This window comes from Phaenicophaeus curvirostris, chromosome 2 (genome assembly GCF_032191515.1).
Source record: "Phaenicophaeus curvirostris isolate KB17595 chromosome 2, BPBGC_Pcur_1.0, whole genome shotgun sequence".
Lineage (NCBI taxonomy): Eukaryota > Metazoa > Chordata > Aves > Cuculiformes > Cuculidae > Phaenicophaeus > Phaenicophaeus curvirostris.
This window is the reverse complement of record NC_091393.1, coordinates 58,989,754-59,010,369: the sequence shown is the minus strand read 5'-3', so window position 1 is coordinate 59,010,369 and position 20,616 is coordinate 58,989,754. Positions and strand designations below refer to the sequence as shown.

The 20,616-nt window shown below is 39.8% G+C and overlaps 1 protein-coding gene across 1 annotated transcript in view; it reads left to right on the top strand.

Moving 5' to 3' along the window:
• The window catches only part of LOC138717357 (apolipoprotein(a)-like), a 122,352-nt gene that overhangs the window by 57,277 nt on the left and 44,459 nt on the right, over positions 1-20,616 (top strand). The window contains exons 25-31 of the mRNA XM_069850873.1: positions 8,366-8,434; positions 11,346-11,481; positions 13,562-13,668; positions 18,079-18,193; positions 19,063-19,202; positions 19,796-19,916; positions 20,039-20,157. Coding sequence (XP_069706974.1) covers positions 8,366-8,434; positions 11,346-11,481; positions 13,562-13,668; positions 18,079-18,193; positions 19,063-19,202; positions 19,796-19,916; positions 20,039-20,157 — 807 coding nt within the window. The remainder of the gene's footprint in view (positions 1-8,365; positions 8,435-11,345; positions 11,482-13,561; positions 13,669-18,078; positions 18,194-19,062; positions 19,203-19,795; positions 19,917-20,038; positions 20,158-20,616) is intronic.

Here is a 20,616-nt window from a genome sequence, read left to right as displayed (position 1 = left end):
GCAGCACAGATGTGTGCAGCTACATACTCCTCGTGGAACCCAACAACTCCCTCATTTGTTACTGAAATGCTGCTGCTGTTTCACATATACCAAAGGCTATTGTTCTTGATTTCAAGTTTCAAAAAAGGCCATTCTCCTCGGATGCTCTTCTCAGAGTACCTGTCAGTACTATTTGGATAGATTTGGGGTGACCATCAGGGTAGCTATTCCTGGGCTCTCTAATAAACATGACAATTTTCGTTTCACCATGCATTCTGTTTGGAAATTGCATTTCTTTCCTCAAAATCCATGTGATTTATTAGCAGCACATTCTCTTGCTACAGGATGTTTTCAGGGGCTGAAAACTCTCTTTGACCTGGTTCTGCAGTTGTTTTGAGTGTTTTCTGGGTGTCTTTTTGTGTCTTGGTAGGTTTTTTTTTATCTTTGATGAGAATACAGTCTGGAAATCCCACATTATTTTCTCCAGCTGAGAAAATGACTGCAGTTTTAGCTGTTCTCTTGCAGCATGGGAATTCTTTATTTACTATGAGTTATCTGCATGGTTTTGGCATGTAATTATGCACTACTTGTGGCAAGGATTGTTGCATTTTTCAGTCTTTCAGTGTGTCTAACTAATATACCTATTTTTATATTTATCTATTTTTATATTTACAGTGCAACTCACTAGGACTGTGTAAATACATTGTCATAGAAATTAGGGACATGGACCTGACATAACAGGTGCAATTGATAAAACTGCTCAGTAAATTTTCCATGTTTTCTAATGAAAAATTTCCTGATCCAAGCTCAGTGCTGTGTCCAGAAAATACAAGCTGCGGAATATAATGGCAAGGTCTTTTTGCATAGGTACAGAAAAATTATTAAAGAATAAAGGATCTCTATATAACATCTATTAATCTTGAACCATCATCAACAAAGAAGATATTATTGTACGTTATACTTGCACACATAAACACATATGCTCACACATGAACACACACACACACAAAATCTGCCAAAATATTAAAGTAGATCTGAAGGTTATGTTCTCACCTCACTGACATGTTGTTGAAAATCTCATTGACTTAGGTTGCTTGAAATGATCCCACTCCATGCAGCCTTGAATGGAATATAACAGCATCATTGCTACCTTGCCATTTTTAGCATTTTGTTTCAGTAAGAATAAACTGGTTAAAACATCCTTCCTTTATACAAGTTACTGAGTTAATAACAAGCACAGAAATAAACCTACATGTATGTGACAAATGGAAATTCCACTGGCAATCTTAATACATACATTACGTGGAAAATGGACATTGTTTTTCCCTCTCTTCTGTAGCTGTCATAGAAGCAAGGAGCTATAAATGTTCATCCTATTTCACTGACATTTCTAGACAGGCCATTTCATCACTAGCTGTAACCATTGGTAAACAACACGCTGCTGCAGGGATCGTTGTACATAACTGTCTAAGTGTGTTGACAAATACCAAAACAGCACTGAACAAACACCACGCATTTGCTGGGGGCATTTGGGCAATTGTTGAATAAAATGCAAATTCTCTCCACAAATTCTCTTCTCTGCTTTTCTAACCAGAAGTGGAAAAGCAGCTATTCTGCTCTTCTGTTCTACATTCTTCTGCTAAGTAGCCATCACCCTCATCCGAGGACTCCCCAGTAACTCCAAATATTTTGAACAGACACTCACTATCTTATAGACTCTTCTAAGAAGAAAATCTAATTAAAAGGAAAAATAGACATACCGGTTGAATTTGGGCCCTGTTGCGTGCTGCTCTTCCATTTCAGTTGCACAGTCCCACACATAAGGACTGACTAGCACTCACAGGCAGGGTGGTGGTTGCCGTACATTAGGAGAATTAAAAAATCAAGAAACAATAGGGTTGCTTGCAAGACACTTGCTCCCACTGACAGAAACATGGAATAGGCTACAGCCGATCAGCGCAGTGGTTTTGCTGAACCGTTTCCTAAAGCACTACACTAGTGCTGGGCGTTACATGCTGGGACACTCGAGCAGGACTCAAAGCTGCCCACCAGGTTAGGCTGCTATAAACCATTCTTAACTTAGTTACGGTTTCTCCAAAGCTCTCTGTCTACGAAATGGAGAAAGCTTTTGCCACCCTACCTGGCGGTGATGTGATGAATTTGTCCCTCATGTACAAAGAGTTCTAGCACACATTGTGCTAAACACCATGGCTCCTGAACTGGGCATTATTTCTAGATATTTACAGATGAATTCACACCTCACCTCCATGCTTTTAAGGCTGGAAAAGGACTGCATTTTCTCTTAATCACCTGTAGTAAAGGCTGCAGATTCTCTATTGCGTAAGTGCTCTTCTCGGCTCTGTTAAAGGCAATTGCATGGTCCATGTTTATTCAGATTTTATTTCAGCAACACAGAAACACAAGTAGTTAATTCTTTAGATCTTTCAGCTATAAAGATGACACTCAGCTTCCTCGCTTCCCAACCTCTCCGCTTCTCATATGCTTGTCTCACTTTATGCTGCTGATTTCTTATGTTTAGCAGAAGCCTGAACAAATTACAATCTTAAATCCCAAAACTTTCACAGCTGAAAAAACATCCTGTGTTACCTCACTGTCATAATTGCTTTCCTTTCCTCGGATACACTAGTGTCCATGGCCAGAAACTGCCATAGAAAGATGAGCTTATCCACCAGGTCTTCTGCCCTATGAGTGCCTTCATGCGTAGAGCAGGGACAGAATTTGGTTTTAACTTGGCTGTCTTTTTCCTTCCTGAACACCTTCCCACATTACCACAGCACATCCTGTTGTTAGAAGTCATCCACGTTATTCCTTTGCTTTCGCTGCCCAAAGTTCCCTCTGTCTCTGTGAATCAGGACTATGTAAATCTCTTTTGTCACTTGTTCTGGTTGTCTTTGAAAAGAAAAATACCTTCCTTATTTCCCAGCAACTCGTGTATCTCTGCCATAGCATTACCCTTTGGGGCTCTTGTATGAGCACCTTCAGTTCACTATTACTCCAGTCTTGCAGCCGTGCCTTCTCTTAGAGCTGCCTTTTGAGATTTTCCCCTTCAACTTACTGAATCTTACTTTTGTTCCTTTCTCATTTTGGCAAATAACTGATATCTATGTAGTTGTTTTCTGCCTTTTTCAATTCTGAAATTTAGGGAAATTACATTTAGGTGAATTTATTTAATAAGGTGTGACTCGTGTTCTGACATTGTTTGCAATTTCTTTTGCAGGGGATTTTTCTGAGCTTACAGTAAACCCAATTTCAAGGGTCAACTTCTATTTAAAAAGCCTCCTACTGTTGTTTATATTTTAACCACTGTGCTAACTAATGTACCCTGACTCTGAAATAAGACCTGATAAACTTCCACCTATCGTAGGCCTCACAATGGTCAAACAAATGAGAACAAACACCACAAGACCAGAACTGGGGAAAGATTTAGATACTACGTGGATCAATGAAGGAAAAGAGGCACAAAAGAAGATAGACAAGTCAACAGTTTACAAGAGATCCTTCCAAGCAGGATGTCTTGAGAGGTCTCATCTTTGCCACAAGACAGCAATGAGGAGTGCCAGTCCGGACTTTTCTCCATTTTTGACATTTTCTTGTGGAAAACACACAGAATCATCATTTTTGTATGAGGATCAGTTGTTGACAATATCCCCAAGTCTAGTTTTCCAAGATCGGATCCATTAAGATAGAGATGGAAATTGTATCTCTAAATCTACATTGTCACCTTTGAAAGAAATGGTACCACAAGTTTTCTTTCCTTTCTTCAGAGATAAATCAGGAGAGTCCACACCGAAGCATGTACATTTTAAGCAGGTTCAATAGCGATGAGACTGAGAGAAGAACCTTGTCCTGAGCCAGAACCAAGTTAAAAGTGGCAACTGAGGGAAAAAGTGTGGGCCTTTAGCACAAGGAAAGCTTGAAATAGAGTCCTTGCTTATATGCTACATATAGATGTTCCCAGGCTATCCTGAACATGTTAGCACACTTGTGGCTACACCAGTTAGCTCCTTTGGTTTTGAAAAACTGTGGGAAAAGCTAACTGATTAAAATCTCTAAAATACAGTGTTCACCAAAGAGTTTTACAAACTCAACTAAAACTTCAGACTTTTCAAGCCTCTCCCATGTAGGAGAAACAGCTACATGTAACCCACATACACAGCTTTTTCCTTACACTTTAATCAGCAGATGATAATGCAGCAGCCCAGTGAATATGTCAGTGGAAATGGAGGATATGGAAGGATGGGGAATGTGCCAGAGGTGCTAGGGAGGGCAGGACTGTACAGAAAATAAATTTTGCATTGGAGTAAGAAAAAACACTCTCTGAGAATTTCTAGTAGGATGGAGGCATGGGGACAGGAGAGAAGATGCTGGCTGTGTCTGGGGACAAGGGAGTGACCAAGGGAGTCAAGAGTTGTGGAGAAGGAGAGAGAGAACCTAGGATCTGGGGTGAAAATTGAAAAGGGGGTTAAGATTTTTAAAACCACATGGGCCTAAATCAGACTTAAGTAGCTCTCACACAGAATCACAGAATTACTAGACTGGAAAAGACCCACCGGATCATTGAGTCCAACCATTCCTATCAATCACTAAGCCATGCCCCTCAGGAATTCATCTACCTGTCCCTTAAACATCAACAGGGAAGGTGACTCAACCACCTCCCTGGGCAGCCTGTTCCAGCGCCCAATGACCCTTTCCATGAAAAATTTTTTTCTGATGTCCAGCCTGAACTTCCCCCGGTGGAACTTGAGGCCATTCCTTCTTGTCCTGTCCCCAGTCACCTGGGAGAAGAGGCCAGCTTTCCAGCCAGACTTCTCCTAGTCTGTAGCACTGCACAGGGTTGTTGCACTCCAGGTGTAGGACCTGGCATTTGGCCTTGTTAAACCTCATGCCATTGGACTCTGCCAAGCGGTCCAGCCTGTTCAGATCCCTTTGCAGAGCCTCCCTATCATCCAGCAGATCGACACTTCCACCCAGCTTAGTGTCACCTGCAAACTTGCTAAGGGTGCACTCAATGCCTTCATCCAGGTCATTGATAAAGACATTGAACAGGGCTGGACCCAGCACTGAGCCCTGGGGAACCCCTCTTGTCACTGGCCTCCACCTGGAGTTAACTCCATTTCCCACCACTCTCTGGGCCCGGCCATGCAACCAGTTTTCCACCCAGGAGAGGGCGACCTGGTTAGTAAGACCTGCCTTTTGTGAACCCGTGCTGACTGGGCCTGATCACCCGGTTCTCTTGCATGTGCTTCATGATAGCACTCAAGTACCACCTGTTCCATGACTTTCCCTGGCACTGAGGTCAGACTGACAGGCCTGTAGTTCCCTGGGTCCTCCCTGCGACCCTTCTTGTAGATGGGCACAACATCAGCCAGCCTCCAGTCCAGTGGAACCTCCCCAGCCAGCCAGGACTGCTGGAAGATGATGGAAAGGGGTTTGGCAAGCACATCAGTCAACTCTCTCAATACTCTTGGATGGATCCCATCTAGCTTCACAGACTTGTGGGTGTCTAGCTGGGCAAGCAAGTCTCTAACTGCCTCCTCTTGGAGCATGGGAGATTTGTTCTGCTCCTCTAACTCCTGCATATGTACACACAGGGAACAACTTTCCTTACTATTAAAGACTGAGGCAAAGAAGGCATCAAGCACCTCAGCCTTGTCCTCATCTCATGTCACTATTTTTCCATTTGCGTGCAATAGGGACTGAATATTCTCCTTGGTCATCCTTTTATTGTTAATGCATTTATAGAAAGATTTTTTGTTATCTTTCACCAACTTGGCCAAGCTGAGCTCTAGTTGGGCTTTAGCCTTCCTGATTTTTACTCTGCACGATCCCACTTCCTCTGTGTAGTCCACCCAAGATGCCTGTCCCTCCTTCCAAAGTTCATAGACATTCCAGTTCTTTTTGATGTCCCTCAAGATCTCCCTGCTCAACCAAGCTGGTTTTTTTTTTTCCCCAACAGCTCCTTTTCTGGAACATGGGGATGGCTTTCTCCTGAGCTGCTAGGATTTCCTTTTTGAGGAGCTCCCAGCCCTCGTGGGCTCCCTTGCCCTTAAGGACTGTCTCCCATGGGACTTTGTCAACCAGCCTTCTGAACAGTCCAAAGTCTGCCCTCTGGAAGTTTAATGTGACTGTTCTGCTAATCCCCTTCCTCATCTCACCTAGGACTGAGAATTCTACCATCTCATGATTGCTTTGTCCCAGGCGTCCTCCAACCATAGCATCCCCCACAAGGCCTTCTCTGTTCACAAAGAGCAGGTCCAGGAGGGCACCTTCCCTTGTCGGCTCACTCACCAGTTGTGTGAGGAAATTGTCTTCCACACACTCCAGGAACCTCCTCGACTGCTTCCTTTCTGCTGTATTGTACTTCCAGCAGATATCCAGAAGATTGAAGTCTCCCATAAGGGCAAGAGCTAGCAATCTTGAGACTACTCCCAGTTGTTTATAGAAGAGCTCATCAGCTGCTTCTTCTTGGCTGGATGGTCTATAACAGACTCCCATCACAGTATCCACCTTCTTGTGGGCTCCTCTAATTTTAACCCACAGGCACTCGATCCCATCATCGCCATAATCAAGCTCAAGGGTATCAAAGCACTCTCTAACATAGAGGGCTACCCCACCTCCTCTCCTGCCCTTCCTGTCCCACCTGAAGAGTCTATACCCCACCATAGCTGCACTCCAGTTATACGAGCCATCCCACCACGTTTCCATGATGGCAACTACATCATAATCTCCTTGCCCTACAATAACTTCCAATTCCTCCTGCTTGTTGCCCATGCTGCGTGCATTGGTGTAAATGCACTTCAGCTGGGCTGGTGAACCCTCAGCTCTTGTAAAGGAAATAGTGTTCATTCCCAGTTGACTGGTCCGGTGTAGCCTGCTTTGTATTCTGCTCCTTCCTTTTATCCTTATTTCTCAATGAGTAATTGTTCTAAAAACTGATAAGCCTGGGCCCCCATATAATTGCACAGTATCCAAATGCTTCTCTCTGTCACCTCTGAAGTGTTTTCCTCAGCTGAGTCCAGCTGCCATCAGCTCCTTTCTTGGGCCCATCTGCTTTGTTTCTCTAGCCTAGAGTTAGCCGTCTTCCAAGACTCTACAGATATCCCACACTTTGCTGTTGGTCACAAGCTGGACTGAACAGCTTCAAGCACAGAAGACAACCTGATAACATGGTATTACAGCACCCAACAGGACAAAAACTTGTAGAGGACTACAAGCACAATCAGCTCCACATTTTTCACATAATCTGTAAAACAGCAGCTAATCTGGTTCCAATACTAGAATGACTCTCTTAGATGTTTACTCCAGCACCCCTAGATTTATCCCAAGCCCTCAGTACAATGCATTTTCTACCTGAAATAAGCAGAACAACAGGAAGTGGATCAGCTCACTAGGTTTTAGAAGGAACTCATTATTCTATGAACTTTTTGCCTTAAATTGCCCAAGCCAGAACCGCATGACTCAACAGCATCCATTCAAACATCTTCCCCTCATCCAGTATTCAGCCCCCTCCTATCTCTGTTGAGTCACTAGCACGTTAGAGTCAACAAGTTGTTTTGAAGCAATACCAGTGACCTAACATGCAAGAGAAGCCATGAAGTGATGCTGCATTGCAGTCTTTCCAAGGCAAAGGCTGCTTGGGAACTGCAGAGTGAGCTGATGTTGAAATCAGGATAACAAATGGATGAGCAAAGTCTGACATCCTCACTTGATGAGTTTATTCAAGCAGTGTGAGGTTAAATGTCTGGTAAGAAAGAACATTAGAGAGCTATCCTTTCTTAAACCTAGTCACACCATCAAATTAAAATGAACTCTTAAGTATTATTCTCAAATAAAAGAAAAACAGGAAAACTCTAGGTCAAGGAAACATAAAAGAGAAGGAATTCTTTAATAAAGAAGTAACAGTAAACTATTTTACGTAGCTAATATTATCTGGATGTGATAATCATGCTTATCCTGTGATTAAATGGAAGTTGGCCCTTATAAATCAATACAGATATGCCTGGTTGATGTTACCGTTGGAGTTCTAGTGTCAGGAGAAATTCAGGTTCTGCCTGGATGCATGATTTCCCATGCTTTCCAGCAGCACAATTCCTGTTTGTTCTCTAGCAAAGAAAGATCTAAACATTTGAGAACAAAAACATGCCCCACAAAACAAGAGAGTGCCTTCACATTTCCTCGCATCCGGTACAAATGATTGAGTCTGATTTAGTAATACATCCAATTCAAGGTTGTTTGGACAGCCACGGCAAAGGGGGTCACAGCACAGGAGAATGATTAACTTAACCTACCTGCCTTGTTTGTTTGATGCTGTCTCACTCCAGTACAAGTCAATAAAACTTTGTGCACCAACACACACAACTTCCAGCACCCGCCACCTGGGCCAAAATGGGGATTAGCAAAGCCGCCTTTCTCTTTCTTTTCTGGCTCAGCTCAGGTAAGAGTCCTTTGCCTTAAGCTTACGTAGGTGAAATGAGGGCTTGCAAGCTCCACTTGGTGAAGGTCCGTCCCCAAATCCCTGTGTCACCTCTTACTTGGATGATGATGGATTTGGGGCTTGCTGTCCAGAGAGAGATGCTGTGGAAAAGTGAGAGCTGTGATTGCTCCAGAGTTGTGCCCATTAGAGGTTCCAGAAGAGCAACAGCCTTGGTGTCCGTGTGGGGAACTAATGGCTCCCTGCAAACATGTCCCGTGGCCAGAAACAGGGGCTTCTTTGGAAATTGGCCCATAAAAGTCTTGCTACAAAGACACAGTTGTCTCTGGTTTCATCCTGGGGTTGGTTGTTTTCCCTGTTACCGCCAAATACTGTGATGCTTATTTTGATTGTTTTAAAATTTGTAAATGCATCGTGAAAACAAAATCAGAAAGAAAAGGAAAAGTTGTTGTGCACTCTAGAGTTTCAGTCTTTATTGATAGCCACAAACTTAACAGGATATTTTTCATTCCATGTGACAGGGAGGCCAATATCTGGTCAGCTGTAGTTTCTGCTCTATTTTTGGTGCTGCAAGACAATTTTTGTGGAAGACAGTACAAAACAATTTGTAACACACAAGAACGGAGTAAGGGTCTTTACATGTATGGTTTTGGGTTTAGTAGGTTGTAAGTCTTACAGAAATATCAAATAAGTAGTCTTTGTCCTGAAAACTTCAGATTTCAGTGAACTGTGGGAATCAGATGGCATGTGTTCTTTCAGGCCTTCTGTGTGACTACACAGCCTATTGTGATTGCAGTTAAAAATACAGTTATGAGTGTGCCACATATAAAAAACGTAAATAACATACACAAGAATTTCACGTATCTAATTTTAAAATATTAAAAATATAACAATTAGAAAAATGAATGATTAGATTTTATCTAGAAATACTGGAGATATGGTCCAGCACAAAAAAATCTAGATATTATTTAATGTTAAGGATGACCATCTTATTAATTCTGGTTTTTAAGCTTTGGTTTTGCAGAATAGCCTCGTTTAAATCAAATGCACTTCACAATATACAGGGGAGGAAAATATAGGATTTGGGCTTTTGTCTGCAATACTTGGCTTTTGTTTGCAAATCCTTTATCAAATGGTTGTAAATATTTGCAATTCTGAATAAAGCAGTAGTAAATCTTTCTGACACTGAAAAAAATCTACAGACATAGGGAAAATGGTAGCAAGAATATTTATTGCATTTTTATGCAGCTTGCATATATTTTCTTATTTCTTTCCTGAAGGAGTATGCCCTGCCAGGTAATAATAGAAAAGGAGGGAAATGTTTTAATGACTCAAATCAATGATGACACTGTCAATATTTTAAATCTAAAATGCTGTTATTATTAGTACAATGTGTCAAAACAAAACATAATTAAGTTTGCATGGAAGTTGTACCACACTAGGAATTCTTTACTTGCATTTCTTGTCCTTGTGGAAAACGTCACAGCATCCCTATGATATTATTTTGACCTAGTTTAATGTTTTCTCTCAAAACCCATTTCTTCTTAATGTCATTTTTGTTTTAAAATAACTAGTGGAATCAGTGATTCCTGTGCTGGTCAAATGAAATTTTATTGTATCCTTTTTCACTCTGTCTTTTTTATTTTTTCCTAGCTGCTATCCTTTGCTTTCATCCATACTGTTAAACTATCAGCCCTTAGGATCAAACTCTTCCCTAGCCTATATCCTGAAAGAAAACTCTAGTAGTTTCTCTGGATTTATAAATGTGTGAAAGGAAGAGCAGTTTGGCTTTTGTGCCTGTTTTATCAGTTCCATGCTGTAGGTGGGAAATTATCTTACCAAAAACACTCAACTGCAGGCTGAGCTAGCACTCAGGTGAAGAGATACAGCTGTACTGGGAGGCACAAAACAGGACACAGCGAAGGACCGAGATGTGTTGCAAAGGCCATGAGCCAGCTGCGTATTTAGAGTCATATTCTCCTCTGGTAAAGAAACTGTAAAAATAACAGGACTCATGCAACAGCAGGAACCTGCAGCTGGAAGTCATGAAAGTCATAGTTCTAGGAGCACTCAGATAAACAGGTGTGGTAAACACTCAGAGCATGCACAGCTGTAACAGAGAAAAAGAAAATACTAAACAGCAAAGTCCTTTATAAGAAGGAATGTACTTCAACATTTTTTGAGTTTACCACCAAACATATCTTTACTTTTTAACATCTTATATATTTCATGTGCAGCTGTGTCTTAGGGGTTGTTAAGTGAATTTTTCTACCATTATCTATTATTTGTGATAATTCACTGCAATGGACAGCAACATCTGCTAACTTACTTAATAATTTAGTTCAATACAGAGTTATTAGAAAAATGATAAACCAAACATGAGCACAGCTGATAGCCCCAGTTATTGAGGATAGCTTGTTTCTTGCAAGAACAAGGAGCTTGCGAAAAGAGGCATTTATGGGGTGGCTGATAAAACTGAAGTTATTCCATGTGGGTCAGTATCAGTAATGGACAATCATCGTTTCACATACTTCCTGAGTCCCATTTCTCCACTTCCTACAAAGTATGGGCGACCAGTAATTTCTTTCCGAAACACCTCTTTTTTTTCACTTCTTGTGTTGTCGACTCTGCTCCCATCACTTTATAACGCAGGAATGTGCTCCTTGTTATACCTTCACAGTGATACAAAAAGCACTGTTCAAGCCATTTCTCTGTCCTGACTTACCTTGGCTTTCAGTGACACTATCCTTTACCATTCTAGGAAGGTGAGATTTACCCATATTTTGTTACCATTAATCCAATTATCCCAGCAATTAAATCATGGTGTTACTCAACTAGATAACAAAGAATTTAACATATAATTTTGAAATAAATCGTATTAGCATTCAACCCTTTCTCTTTTTTTTCCTTTTAGTGCAAGGAAGTATACTAGACAGCTATGTGAGAACAGAGGGAGCTTGGCTGCTCAACCCAAAGAAGCAAATTTATAAGACAAATACTGAAGAAGAATGTGCAGAACAATGTGAAACTGAAAGTAAATTTCCTTGCAGGTAATTTCCACTGATTCCCAAATATATCTTTCATTGCAGATGATGAAGCAGTTTGCCTCGTTTATCAGCAGTCTGAACTTTTGAGGGATTCCTTAGGAGCATGTATTTCTGAGGTTTGCTGGAAAAAACAAAAGATATATAGAAACAGAATGTCTGGGACATATGGGTGAAGACAGCAGAAACAGAGAAATTATGTTGATTTTTTATTGGAAAACATTGTAATATCTTGATGCGCAGGTTGGCACACTGAAAACCAACTTGGCATGGTTTTATCAAAACTCTTAACATTTGTTTTGCAATAAAGAGTCATAATTACTTGCTGGGAAATTTAGGACAGCAATAATAGCATTGCTTATATTCATTGTATTACCTATTGTCTTGCTGATACATCCATTATTCTGAATTTTACTGGAATTTGGACTTAAATGACACATTTATTTTGCAAAAGAGACAGAGACCTAAGAGTCGATGATCCTATACCCTACTTCCAGTTAAGCCTTCTCTTTGCACCTGCATTTAACCAGGCCCAAGGGGCAAGAAAACGTGAAAGATATTGACCAGTCTGTACCACTGGTACCTTTGCTCAGGCTCCTGCCTTAGGAAGCCTATTGCTTTTAGCCTAAGGATTCTGAGCCTTATGTACCAAAGTGGCAGAGCCTGCTGAGCTTCAGCAGCAGGCAACTGGAGTAATGAGGTGGTAGGCTGTCCTCACATATAAGGCAGGGAGGTTTTTGAACTCAGCTGACCAAGTGCAGGGCTCTTCCAGCATTACGTTCTCCATCAGGCTTTTGTTCAAGGCAAGGATACCCTGGTGATGACTTTTCAATCAGAAAAAAAAATCAGAAGGGACTGTGAGATGTTTTTTAAAGAGGTGTAACCCATAAGAATGATGGATTTGCTGACTGGCTGTGTGAAATACCACACATTCCCTTTGATCCTGCTCCCCTCTCTGAAAACCACACAGAGAGGACAGAGCTTCAGCAGCACTTGTCTCAGTAGGGAGGAAGGCAAGAGAGGCAGGTCTATATATTCAGATTAAGTGTTTACAGTTTGCAGAGGATTATTGTTCACTTTGGAGGCATATTCAGATGCAATATCATTCCTTTGCCTCTGCCTCAGATCTGAGCCTACCATCAGCAGTCACTGGAATAACATCAGCGTTGTCTTGTCATTGCCTCCTTAATCAATTGCGTGAGATCTATTAAAATCAGTAAATAGATGCTGCCTGGCAGGGAAAATTCTGTGTGAAGAAAGGTGACTGCTAGGCAGAGCTTTAACACCACGTCAGCACTGCAGCACCATTACATCGGTGCTTCAGACCAATGAGTTCAGATTCAGACTTGTTATATCACCTTACAGTGTGTTCGACCATGCTCATTCATTACATCCCTACCTGTAAATTTAACATTGCTGAGGGCTGGGCCTGGATTAGAGGGAGCAGCCCTCCATGTTGTTTTGACCAAGGCAACCAGCACTCCCTAGACAGTGCATAGACACCATTGCCAGCAGTGACTGTTGAGGTGATCCCTTTCATCATCTGCTCCAGTTCTGCAGACCTATAGAGTAGGTACTTGCTGAAAAGACAAATGGCTGTTTTCCAAAGTGCATACATTGCTTCACATACAACGACTCAGAACAGTTATCACAAGGTAATTTAAGGTCCTGGCATGTTGTGTTTTACCTGTTCCTTGGTAACTGCTGAATACTGTAGAATATCTTGCTTCTTGACTTACGACTAACTTTTTTGAAATAATGTCAAAGTCCCTTGTGCATATATATCATTTTTTGGCATGTACTCTTGACTATGACACATTATAATCCTTCTTTTTTATCCCTCGTGAAAATTTGTTTACATAACACCCTTTCAACCTAGGTGTGGTATGAAGACGTAGGAATTAGTCACTGCTGAAAATGGGAGCTGTGATACACAGTGATTTGAGAAACATTACTCAGTCTAAAATATCATTGAAGTGCAGTTCTTGCTAAAATTATAACTGAATACCAGAAAAGTTGTTTAGAAAAATAATGCACACATTTGGTTATTGTTCCTTACGTTGCTCTCTCTTCTTAATTTCAACAGGGCCTTCTTATTCACCAGTAAAGACCAACAGTGTTTAACATTGGCTGAGAGCACCAAAACAGCAGTGATATTCAGAAGACTGAATGCAGTTCTTTATGAAAAAAGAAGTACGTCTATGTCTATGTCTCTCATATATTATTTCACTGAGATATACTTTCCAGTGGGACTCACATAACCCTGTTGTAAATGGCGGCTAAGCCATCATTGGATCAGACGGAGTGGGTAGGTCAACCCTTACCTAACACTTTTTGCCACATAGCTCGTATAGCAGTGGTTCCATATTTTTCCCCCAGATTAGTACCCCAACATCTTTCCTGACACCTAAATCCTAGGGTTCACACGGCAGAAATGACAAGTGTTCCTCAGGGAAGGCAGAAGGTGTTGGGAGCAATGGAGATTCTTAAGAGTCCTTTAACTCCTCTCCCTTTAAACCAGCCAATAACCCGTGGTTGCATCTTCTCTGTCTCCACTGAGAGTACTAGGAAGAGCTACAATGGATTTTGAGACAGACCTTTGCCCACTGGAAAACCAGTGGAAGTTACCAAATAATTTCTTTTTTTATCACTAAAAAAAATTCACAGTTTACTTGGATGGGGCTGAAATTAACATTCTTTTAGTTGTGTATATTGTCAAAAGTCTTAAAGTGTTAACTATGTTTCAAATAAAAATTATCTATTTTTGTAGTATATACATATATATATTGTTATATTATGTTTATACTCTTCAGTATATGAACTTGGTGAAAATTTCATCCTAATAGATATATTTCTAATATAATTAATTGACAAAAAGTATTTTCTAATTCTACTTTTTACATGTTTTATTTCTACCTTTTTATATGTGGGGGGTTTTATGTTTATTTTGTCATAGATGAGGGTTATGTGGCTCAAGTGAGTTTGACCTCCTATTCTTTTTGAAAATAGGAAGTCTGTCTTCTAGAAATGGCAGCAATATGATTTTTTATCATCTCTTTTAAAAATCTATCACCTTATGCCAGATGCAGGCAAAGGACTGGGGTTGAAGACTATTTTTGAATAATAAAATCAAGACTGAACTCTTTCTGTGAAGAGGGAAAAAGGAATGTGCTTTAATTTTGAAGTAACATAAGTTTCATTGTGTTGCTGTCTGACTTTAGTAATACACAAGGGAGAAAATAACTCCTTTCTGATCAGTCAGACAAGTAAGATAATGCGTTAAACTTTGAATTGAATTACTACTGCTCAATGTTAAATGACCTCTTGGACATTGTCTTTAACCATTTGCTCATTGGTAGCTTTTCCAAAAACATTAATGTCTTTGAGAATAGTCAGAAACTGGAAACTATAGTATCTACCAAGAGGTTAGTCTCCTTTAACAAAGAAAGGGGCGTGCAGAGGAAAAAGGAACCAGACTCTCAGCTGCTGCACTCCTTCATGGAGTCGTTTCAATAGAGCAGTTTCTAACCAAGAGTCAAGAATCAAAACAACTGCACTGTAAATATAGATGACCTCCAGAAAACTACATCCTTATTCCTCTGTTGACCTGCAAAGACTTGTAGGATAAGATAATGCTGTGTGTATAACACCGGCAAGAAGATTTTATGAAACAGTTCAATAGCTTCAGCTGGATTGCCACTGAGCATCTGAATGAGATTTTGTTCAGATATTGTAGATATAAGGAAAAACCATTTTTCACAGGGCAGGTGGGTAAGCACTGAATCACACTGGCCAGAGAGGCTGTGGAGCCTTCACTCTTACAGATATTGTCTGGACAGAGCTCTGACTGGCTTCATCCAGCTCAGAAGCTGGCCATGAATTTTACTGGGGTTTGGACCAAAGACCACTGACAGTCCTTTTCTGAAGCCTCCAGCCATCTGCCTTTTTTTCTGTATGTGACTGATAAGTAACGTAATGTTTTGAACATAAGGTATTTTTACTATAGCCAGAGCCTGGCGGGAATTTTCCTGAATCATGGCTAAGTAAAGCTAAGTAATTCTACAATTCCTCTTGTAGAAGGAAAACTGAATAGATCAATTGGCAAGTAACAAATTTTAAAGACTGAACAAATAATTTACATGTAAATAATCCATACTGATTTTACTTCCATACTGTGATGTGGATCTAGATTGTGATTCTGGCTTGGTTTTGAGACATCCTTTGCATCCACTGAGGTTAGAACCTGGATGTGAGTTCTGCAATATTCAGTGAGGAATTGTCGTGACATCCTTATAAGCCTTTTGAGGTCATAGGCATGGATCTTACTTTCTTGAAGAACAGAAGCCTACCAGTAAAGGAGTGAAAAACTGTAGTTTTACACAATCAAAATGTCAAAGAAGCGGCACATCTATCTACAGGAAAAAATTATGGACTAGGTATCGTGAACACGAAAAACACAGCCTATTGTGTAAGTGTCCATTCAAATAATTATGTGTCCATTATAATGATAACATCAATTAAATCCATTGCCACAGAACAGAAAGGAAAATGTAGCTTATACTTGGGCAAATCACATTGCTGTCTCCAGCAGCTGTTGCTATCCTGATACTTCAAGGAGCTTAATATGTCCAGATTCTTTTGCAATACTGTTCCTTAAAAGTAACATTATTTTTTCCAATTAAAGCAATTACTTGATGACACCTAACTGCTCATTATATTTGCATTCAAAGATAAGGAAGACAAGTGGTGTAAAATTCAGTTTTAAATTTTTTTTTCTATGGTATGTGCTATAAAAGAGAAAGCTAATCTTCTCTAGCTTATAGAAAAAGTAATAAGAATTAAAGCTAGCATTTGGGAATTGTTATGCACACATCTGTTTGTAAATAGTTAACCAAAAGGACATGGGTTGAGTTTGGGGATCAAAGTTAGTTATTTGTCCTCAGACAGAAAAAAACCTAAAGGTTATATAAATGGTCAAAAGTTTATGCAAACAAAAAGAGTCAGCACTTGACTGATTCAATGTTCACTTATTGGGGTTTTTAACGTTAATTTATTGCAAAAGTGCTTGAGGAATGCAAATGACTTCCAACTAAGTTTTTAGAGTAGACTTTCCTATATATATGTATACATTGAAATAAAAATGTGCCTAAAGATACAACTATAAATCCAGGTCTAAACTACCTTTTGGCCCACAGGAGAGCTGGAGCTTATTTCAGAATCAAATATTAGCTCTTTTTGCTTTTGACAAGACATAGCTCTCTAAAATGATACTACTTCTCCAGACTTATGTTAATCTTCTGCTTGTACGTCATGTTTGGTATAACTCTGATGCTGAAAAAAGTTGATGCAAAACTGGATCTCCACAAATATCTGATTTGGACACTACTTAAAACATTGATACAAACCAGGTCATGACCTAGAAGACAGATTGCCTCATTGCAGATAGAAAGGAGGAGTTGTCTGATGAAATATGCCCTGTGCATAGAGAATAATTAAATGAGTTTCCTGCTTAGTTTTCTAAGCCATACGACATGTGACTGTCCCTAAACTGCAGATATAGAGGCTCTTACAGAACATCCCAAGGTCTGAGTTTCTTCAGCCATGCCTTGCCAGAGCCAATCTTTGAAAGCCTGCTCTCCCCTGCCAGTCACAAGCTCTTTGCTGGGAAAGGTGATTGTTCAGTCCTCTGAGAATAATCTTAAAGGCTGCAATGAGGTTAGGGTTGCTCCCTCCTCCTGGGAAAAATATGACAACATTGAGCTTTCAGTTCTCATTTAATTTAACAATAAATAATTTTAAAATATTTAATATTTTCAAGGCTACGAGTACAAACCCCAGGCTCATTCAGCATTAAAATTCCTCTTGACTGACAAAAAGACAGGATTTCACTGCTAATTCTTTCACTCGTCCTTTTCCAGTTTTCATGAAGGTACAGTGAAGTTCCAGAATCTGAGAATAAAAAGACATATATAATATGCACCCACAACCGACCATTCATTCTATCTTGCACAGCAGAGATTCATTGTTTTAACAGTCTCATTCATGACATAGTGAATTTTAATGAAATAACGTCACCTGCATTTATAGGAACTTAAACAATTTTGCTTACCTAAGCTGGTAAAATGCTGTCTATGTGTATGCACAGTGATTCTGTCTTGTTATCTTCTTCAGCAGAATTCAGGTGAATTCTCTTTCAAAGTTTGACTTTAATTACTGTGAGTAATTATAGTAACATCATAGAAGGCAGTGAAAACAGGCTGTTTGGGGTTTTTTTTCTAGTGCATATTTAAATGTTAAAAGCCTATTTTATTATTTAAATATGTAGTATATTCCCAAAGGAACAGGTTGTGTTACACTTATTTCTCTGGAATTCTCGTTTGGAAGTTTTTTGGCTTTTATATGAATTTTTCAATGCTAATTAATTCAACTTAGACATCAGGTAACTAGTAGGTTTTTGCAATGTGAGCTGTCTAGTTTGGATAGTATAAGAAAGTAAAAACATAACCAACTATTTAAATTTATTAGCATGAAAATCGATTTTGTATATGCTAAAATACAATGGACATCTCATGATACAGATTAATTAAGCATATTTCATTTCAGTTTATCTTCTAGAATGCAAGGAGGGAATAGGGGCAGACTACAGAGGAACAGAAGCTAAAACCCAAAAAGGTGTGCCATGCCAGAAGTGGTCTGATACTGCCCCTCATAAACCCAAGTAAGGCCTTTTAGTATACATGCATGTTTTTCTGAAATTTTGCTAAGGATTTCTATCTGCTAACTAGTTTCATAAGCAATTTCTTTGGTGTTCAAAATCTCCTTATAAAGACTCCTTATAATTTTCTACACTAGAATAAAATAATTCTCTAATCAGAGTTGTAACTCATAGATGTGAAATGACAGCTACATGATCAAGAGGGACATTGTCAAACTTGCCAGTTGTTTTTAAGTTTTGTTATTCTCAAATGAGTAAAATGCTCAATAAGGAAACACTGGCTTTGCCGAAATAAGAATGTTCCACTAATCTCCTCAGGGCAAGAACTTCTTTTGGCTAAACGTATAATGTGGTAGAAACAAAGATACATCATTTGGCAGATGAGGTAAAAGTACATCATTTTATCAGTGAATCCACAGGAAATTAACAGAGCAGTATTTCTTGTATTTAAAGGAAAACACCCTGGGTTTATTTAGTAAACTCATATTGAGATGGCTAGTGTTCAGGTTACAGAGAACTCTCCCATTTCAGCAAATATATTCTCGTTGCATCTCCCGGGGCACATGCCCCAGAGGAGATTTTCCTCTGCATGATAAAATGAACCTCAGCAGAGCATACATTGCTGGAAACTGAGCAGCTGGAGTAAATGCAAGTATTAAAGATACGACTGGCCTTTGAGGCACCACATTTCCTGAGGCCTTTAGCTATGGCACCTCTAACTCTTTAGCAAAGGCACACAGTAGCAACTGGGGAACTTCTAATGAACAGCATCTACAAAATGATCCTCAGATAAAGATTTCATTTTTAGAGTCTTCATCTGAACAGCTGGGACATTTTGCTTATTCTCTAATCCCATTTCAATTCCATTTCAGTTACACACCTGAAAAATATCCCAATGCGGGACTGGAGGAAAACTACTGCAGAAATCCTGATGGGGATGTAAAGGGACCCTGGTGTTACACAACAGATCCTGCTACCAGATTTGACTACTGTAACATCCCAGAGTGTGAAGGTCAGGATACTTATGTCAATTTCTTGAACTTATTGGAAGGTGTGCTGAAGAATGTGAAGTTCTTCTGATAGCTTTATTTTTAATCAAATATTAGTTCCATACTTGAGTTTAGTTCAAACTAAAACTTTCCAAAGCTGTTTTCAACACTAACAAGGAATATAATAAAATACTCCCAAATCAGCTATATAAAGTCTTGTTTCTTCCATAGATAATAATATATGGGTGTATTCACAGCTCATATTCCTAGAATAGAATCAAAAATAGTACAAAAAAATAGTACAAAAATCAAGAAAACATGACAGCATAGATTTTCACTTACAGCTTAGTAGTTTAAATTTAACTCTTTTAAAATCTATAGTCCCTAATGTTGGTTTGTTTGCTTTTTTTTAATGGAATACTGTGAATGTAATCAGCTAGTTGAAGTCACCTTACCAAGAAAAATAAGCTTTCACTTTGACCCAAAAAAAAGACTTTCCTTCAGCCCTGAGCGCTGGTCAGGCTCTTGAGTTTCACCTGATACAAGTATTTATGGAGCAGTTCCTCAAGGAATGTCTGTCTCTCTTGTCTGTCCTCATTCTATCCTGTTCTTACAGTAGAGTGCATGCACTGCAGTGGAGAAAACTACCGTGGAACAATTGCAACAACAGTGTCTGGGCTTGAGTGCCAGAGCTGGGCCTCCCAGAAACCTCACTCTCATGGATACCACCCAGATAGGTGAGTCAAACTCTGTGAAGGTTTGTTTATCATCAGAAGTGGCCTGAAGACCACTCTGTCCCAGGCAGGATAATTGTTTCAGTCACTAGCAACATTTTTTTTAATTTATGATTGCTGTTCAGTTTTCCAGAGAAGGACTTGAGGATGAATTATTGCCGTAATCCTGATGGTGAACCTCGGCCCTGGTGTTTCACTACCAGCCCAACTACACGCTGGGAATATTGTGATGTTCCTCGTTGCAGTGAGTCTGACTTCTAGACACAAAGAAATCTAGATAGCTTCCATTCAGGGTGATGTAAGGAGCTAGAACAAATAGAAGAGGCCCCAAAGATAAAAGAAAGAAGAAAAGACTTGACTTTCATACCAAGGGAAAAAATAATGAACCTTGAAATGAACTTCTGATAGCTCGTTTGAGGCCACACATTACAGTCACTGGCATTTCTAATGGTTTTGCCTGGAACACATCTCCATTCCTTGATGTGTTTTTCCATGACCAGGCATTCAGCAGTTGTGATGTTTCTTCTGATAGTCCTCTTTTGATGTGAAACAGTTTGACTCTTCCTGAAAATCTTCTGGCTCTTGTTTTATTCTTCTCATTAAATTCTCCACCTTTTCAATTTCCTTTCCCCCAGAGGCATGTCCTTGCCACAGCACTTTTCCTTGAGGCTCCTCACCAGACCTCATCCTTGCTGTCTCTGGC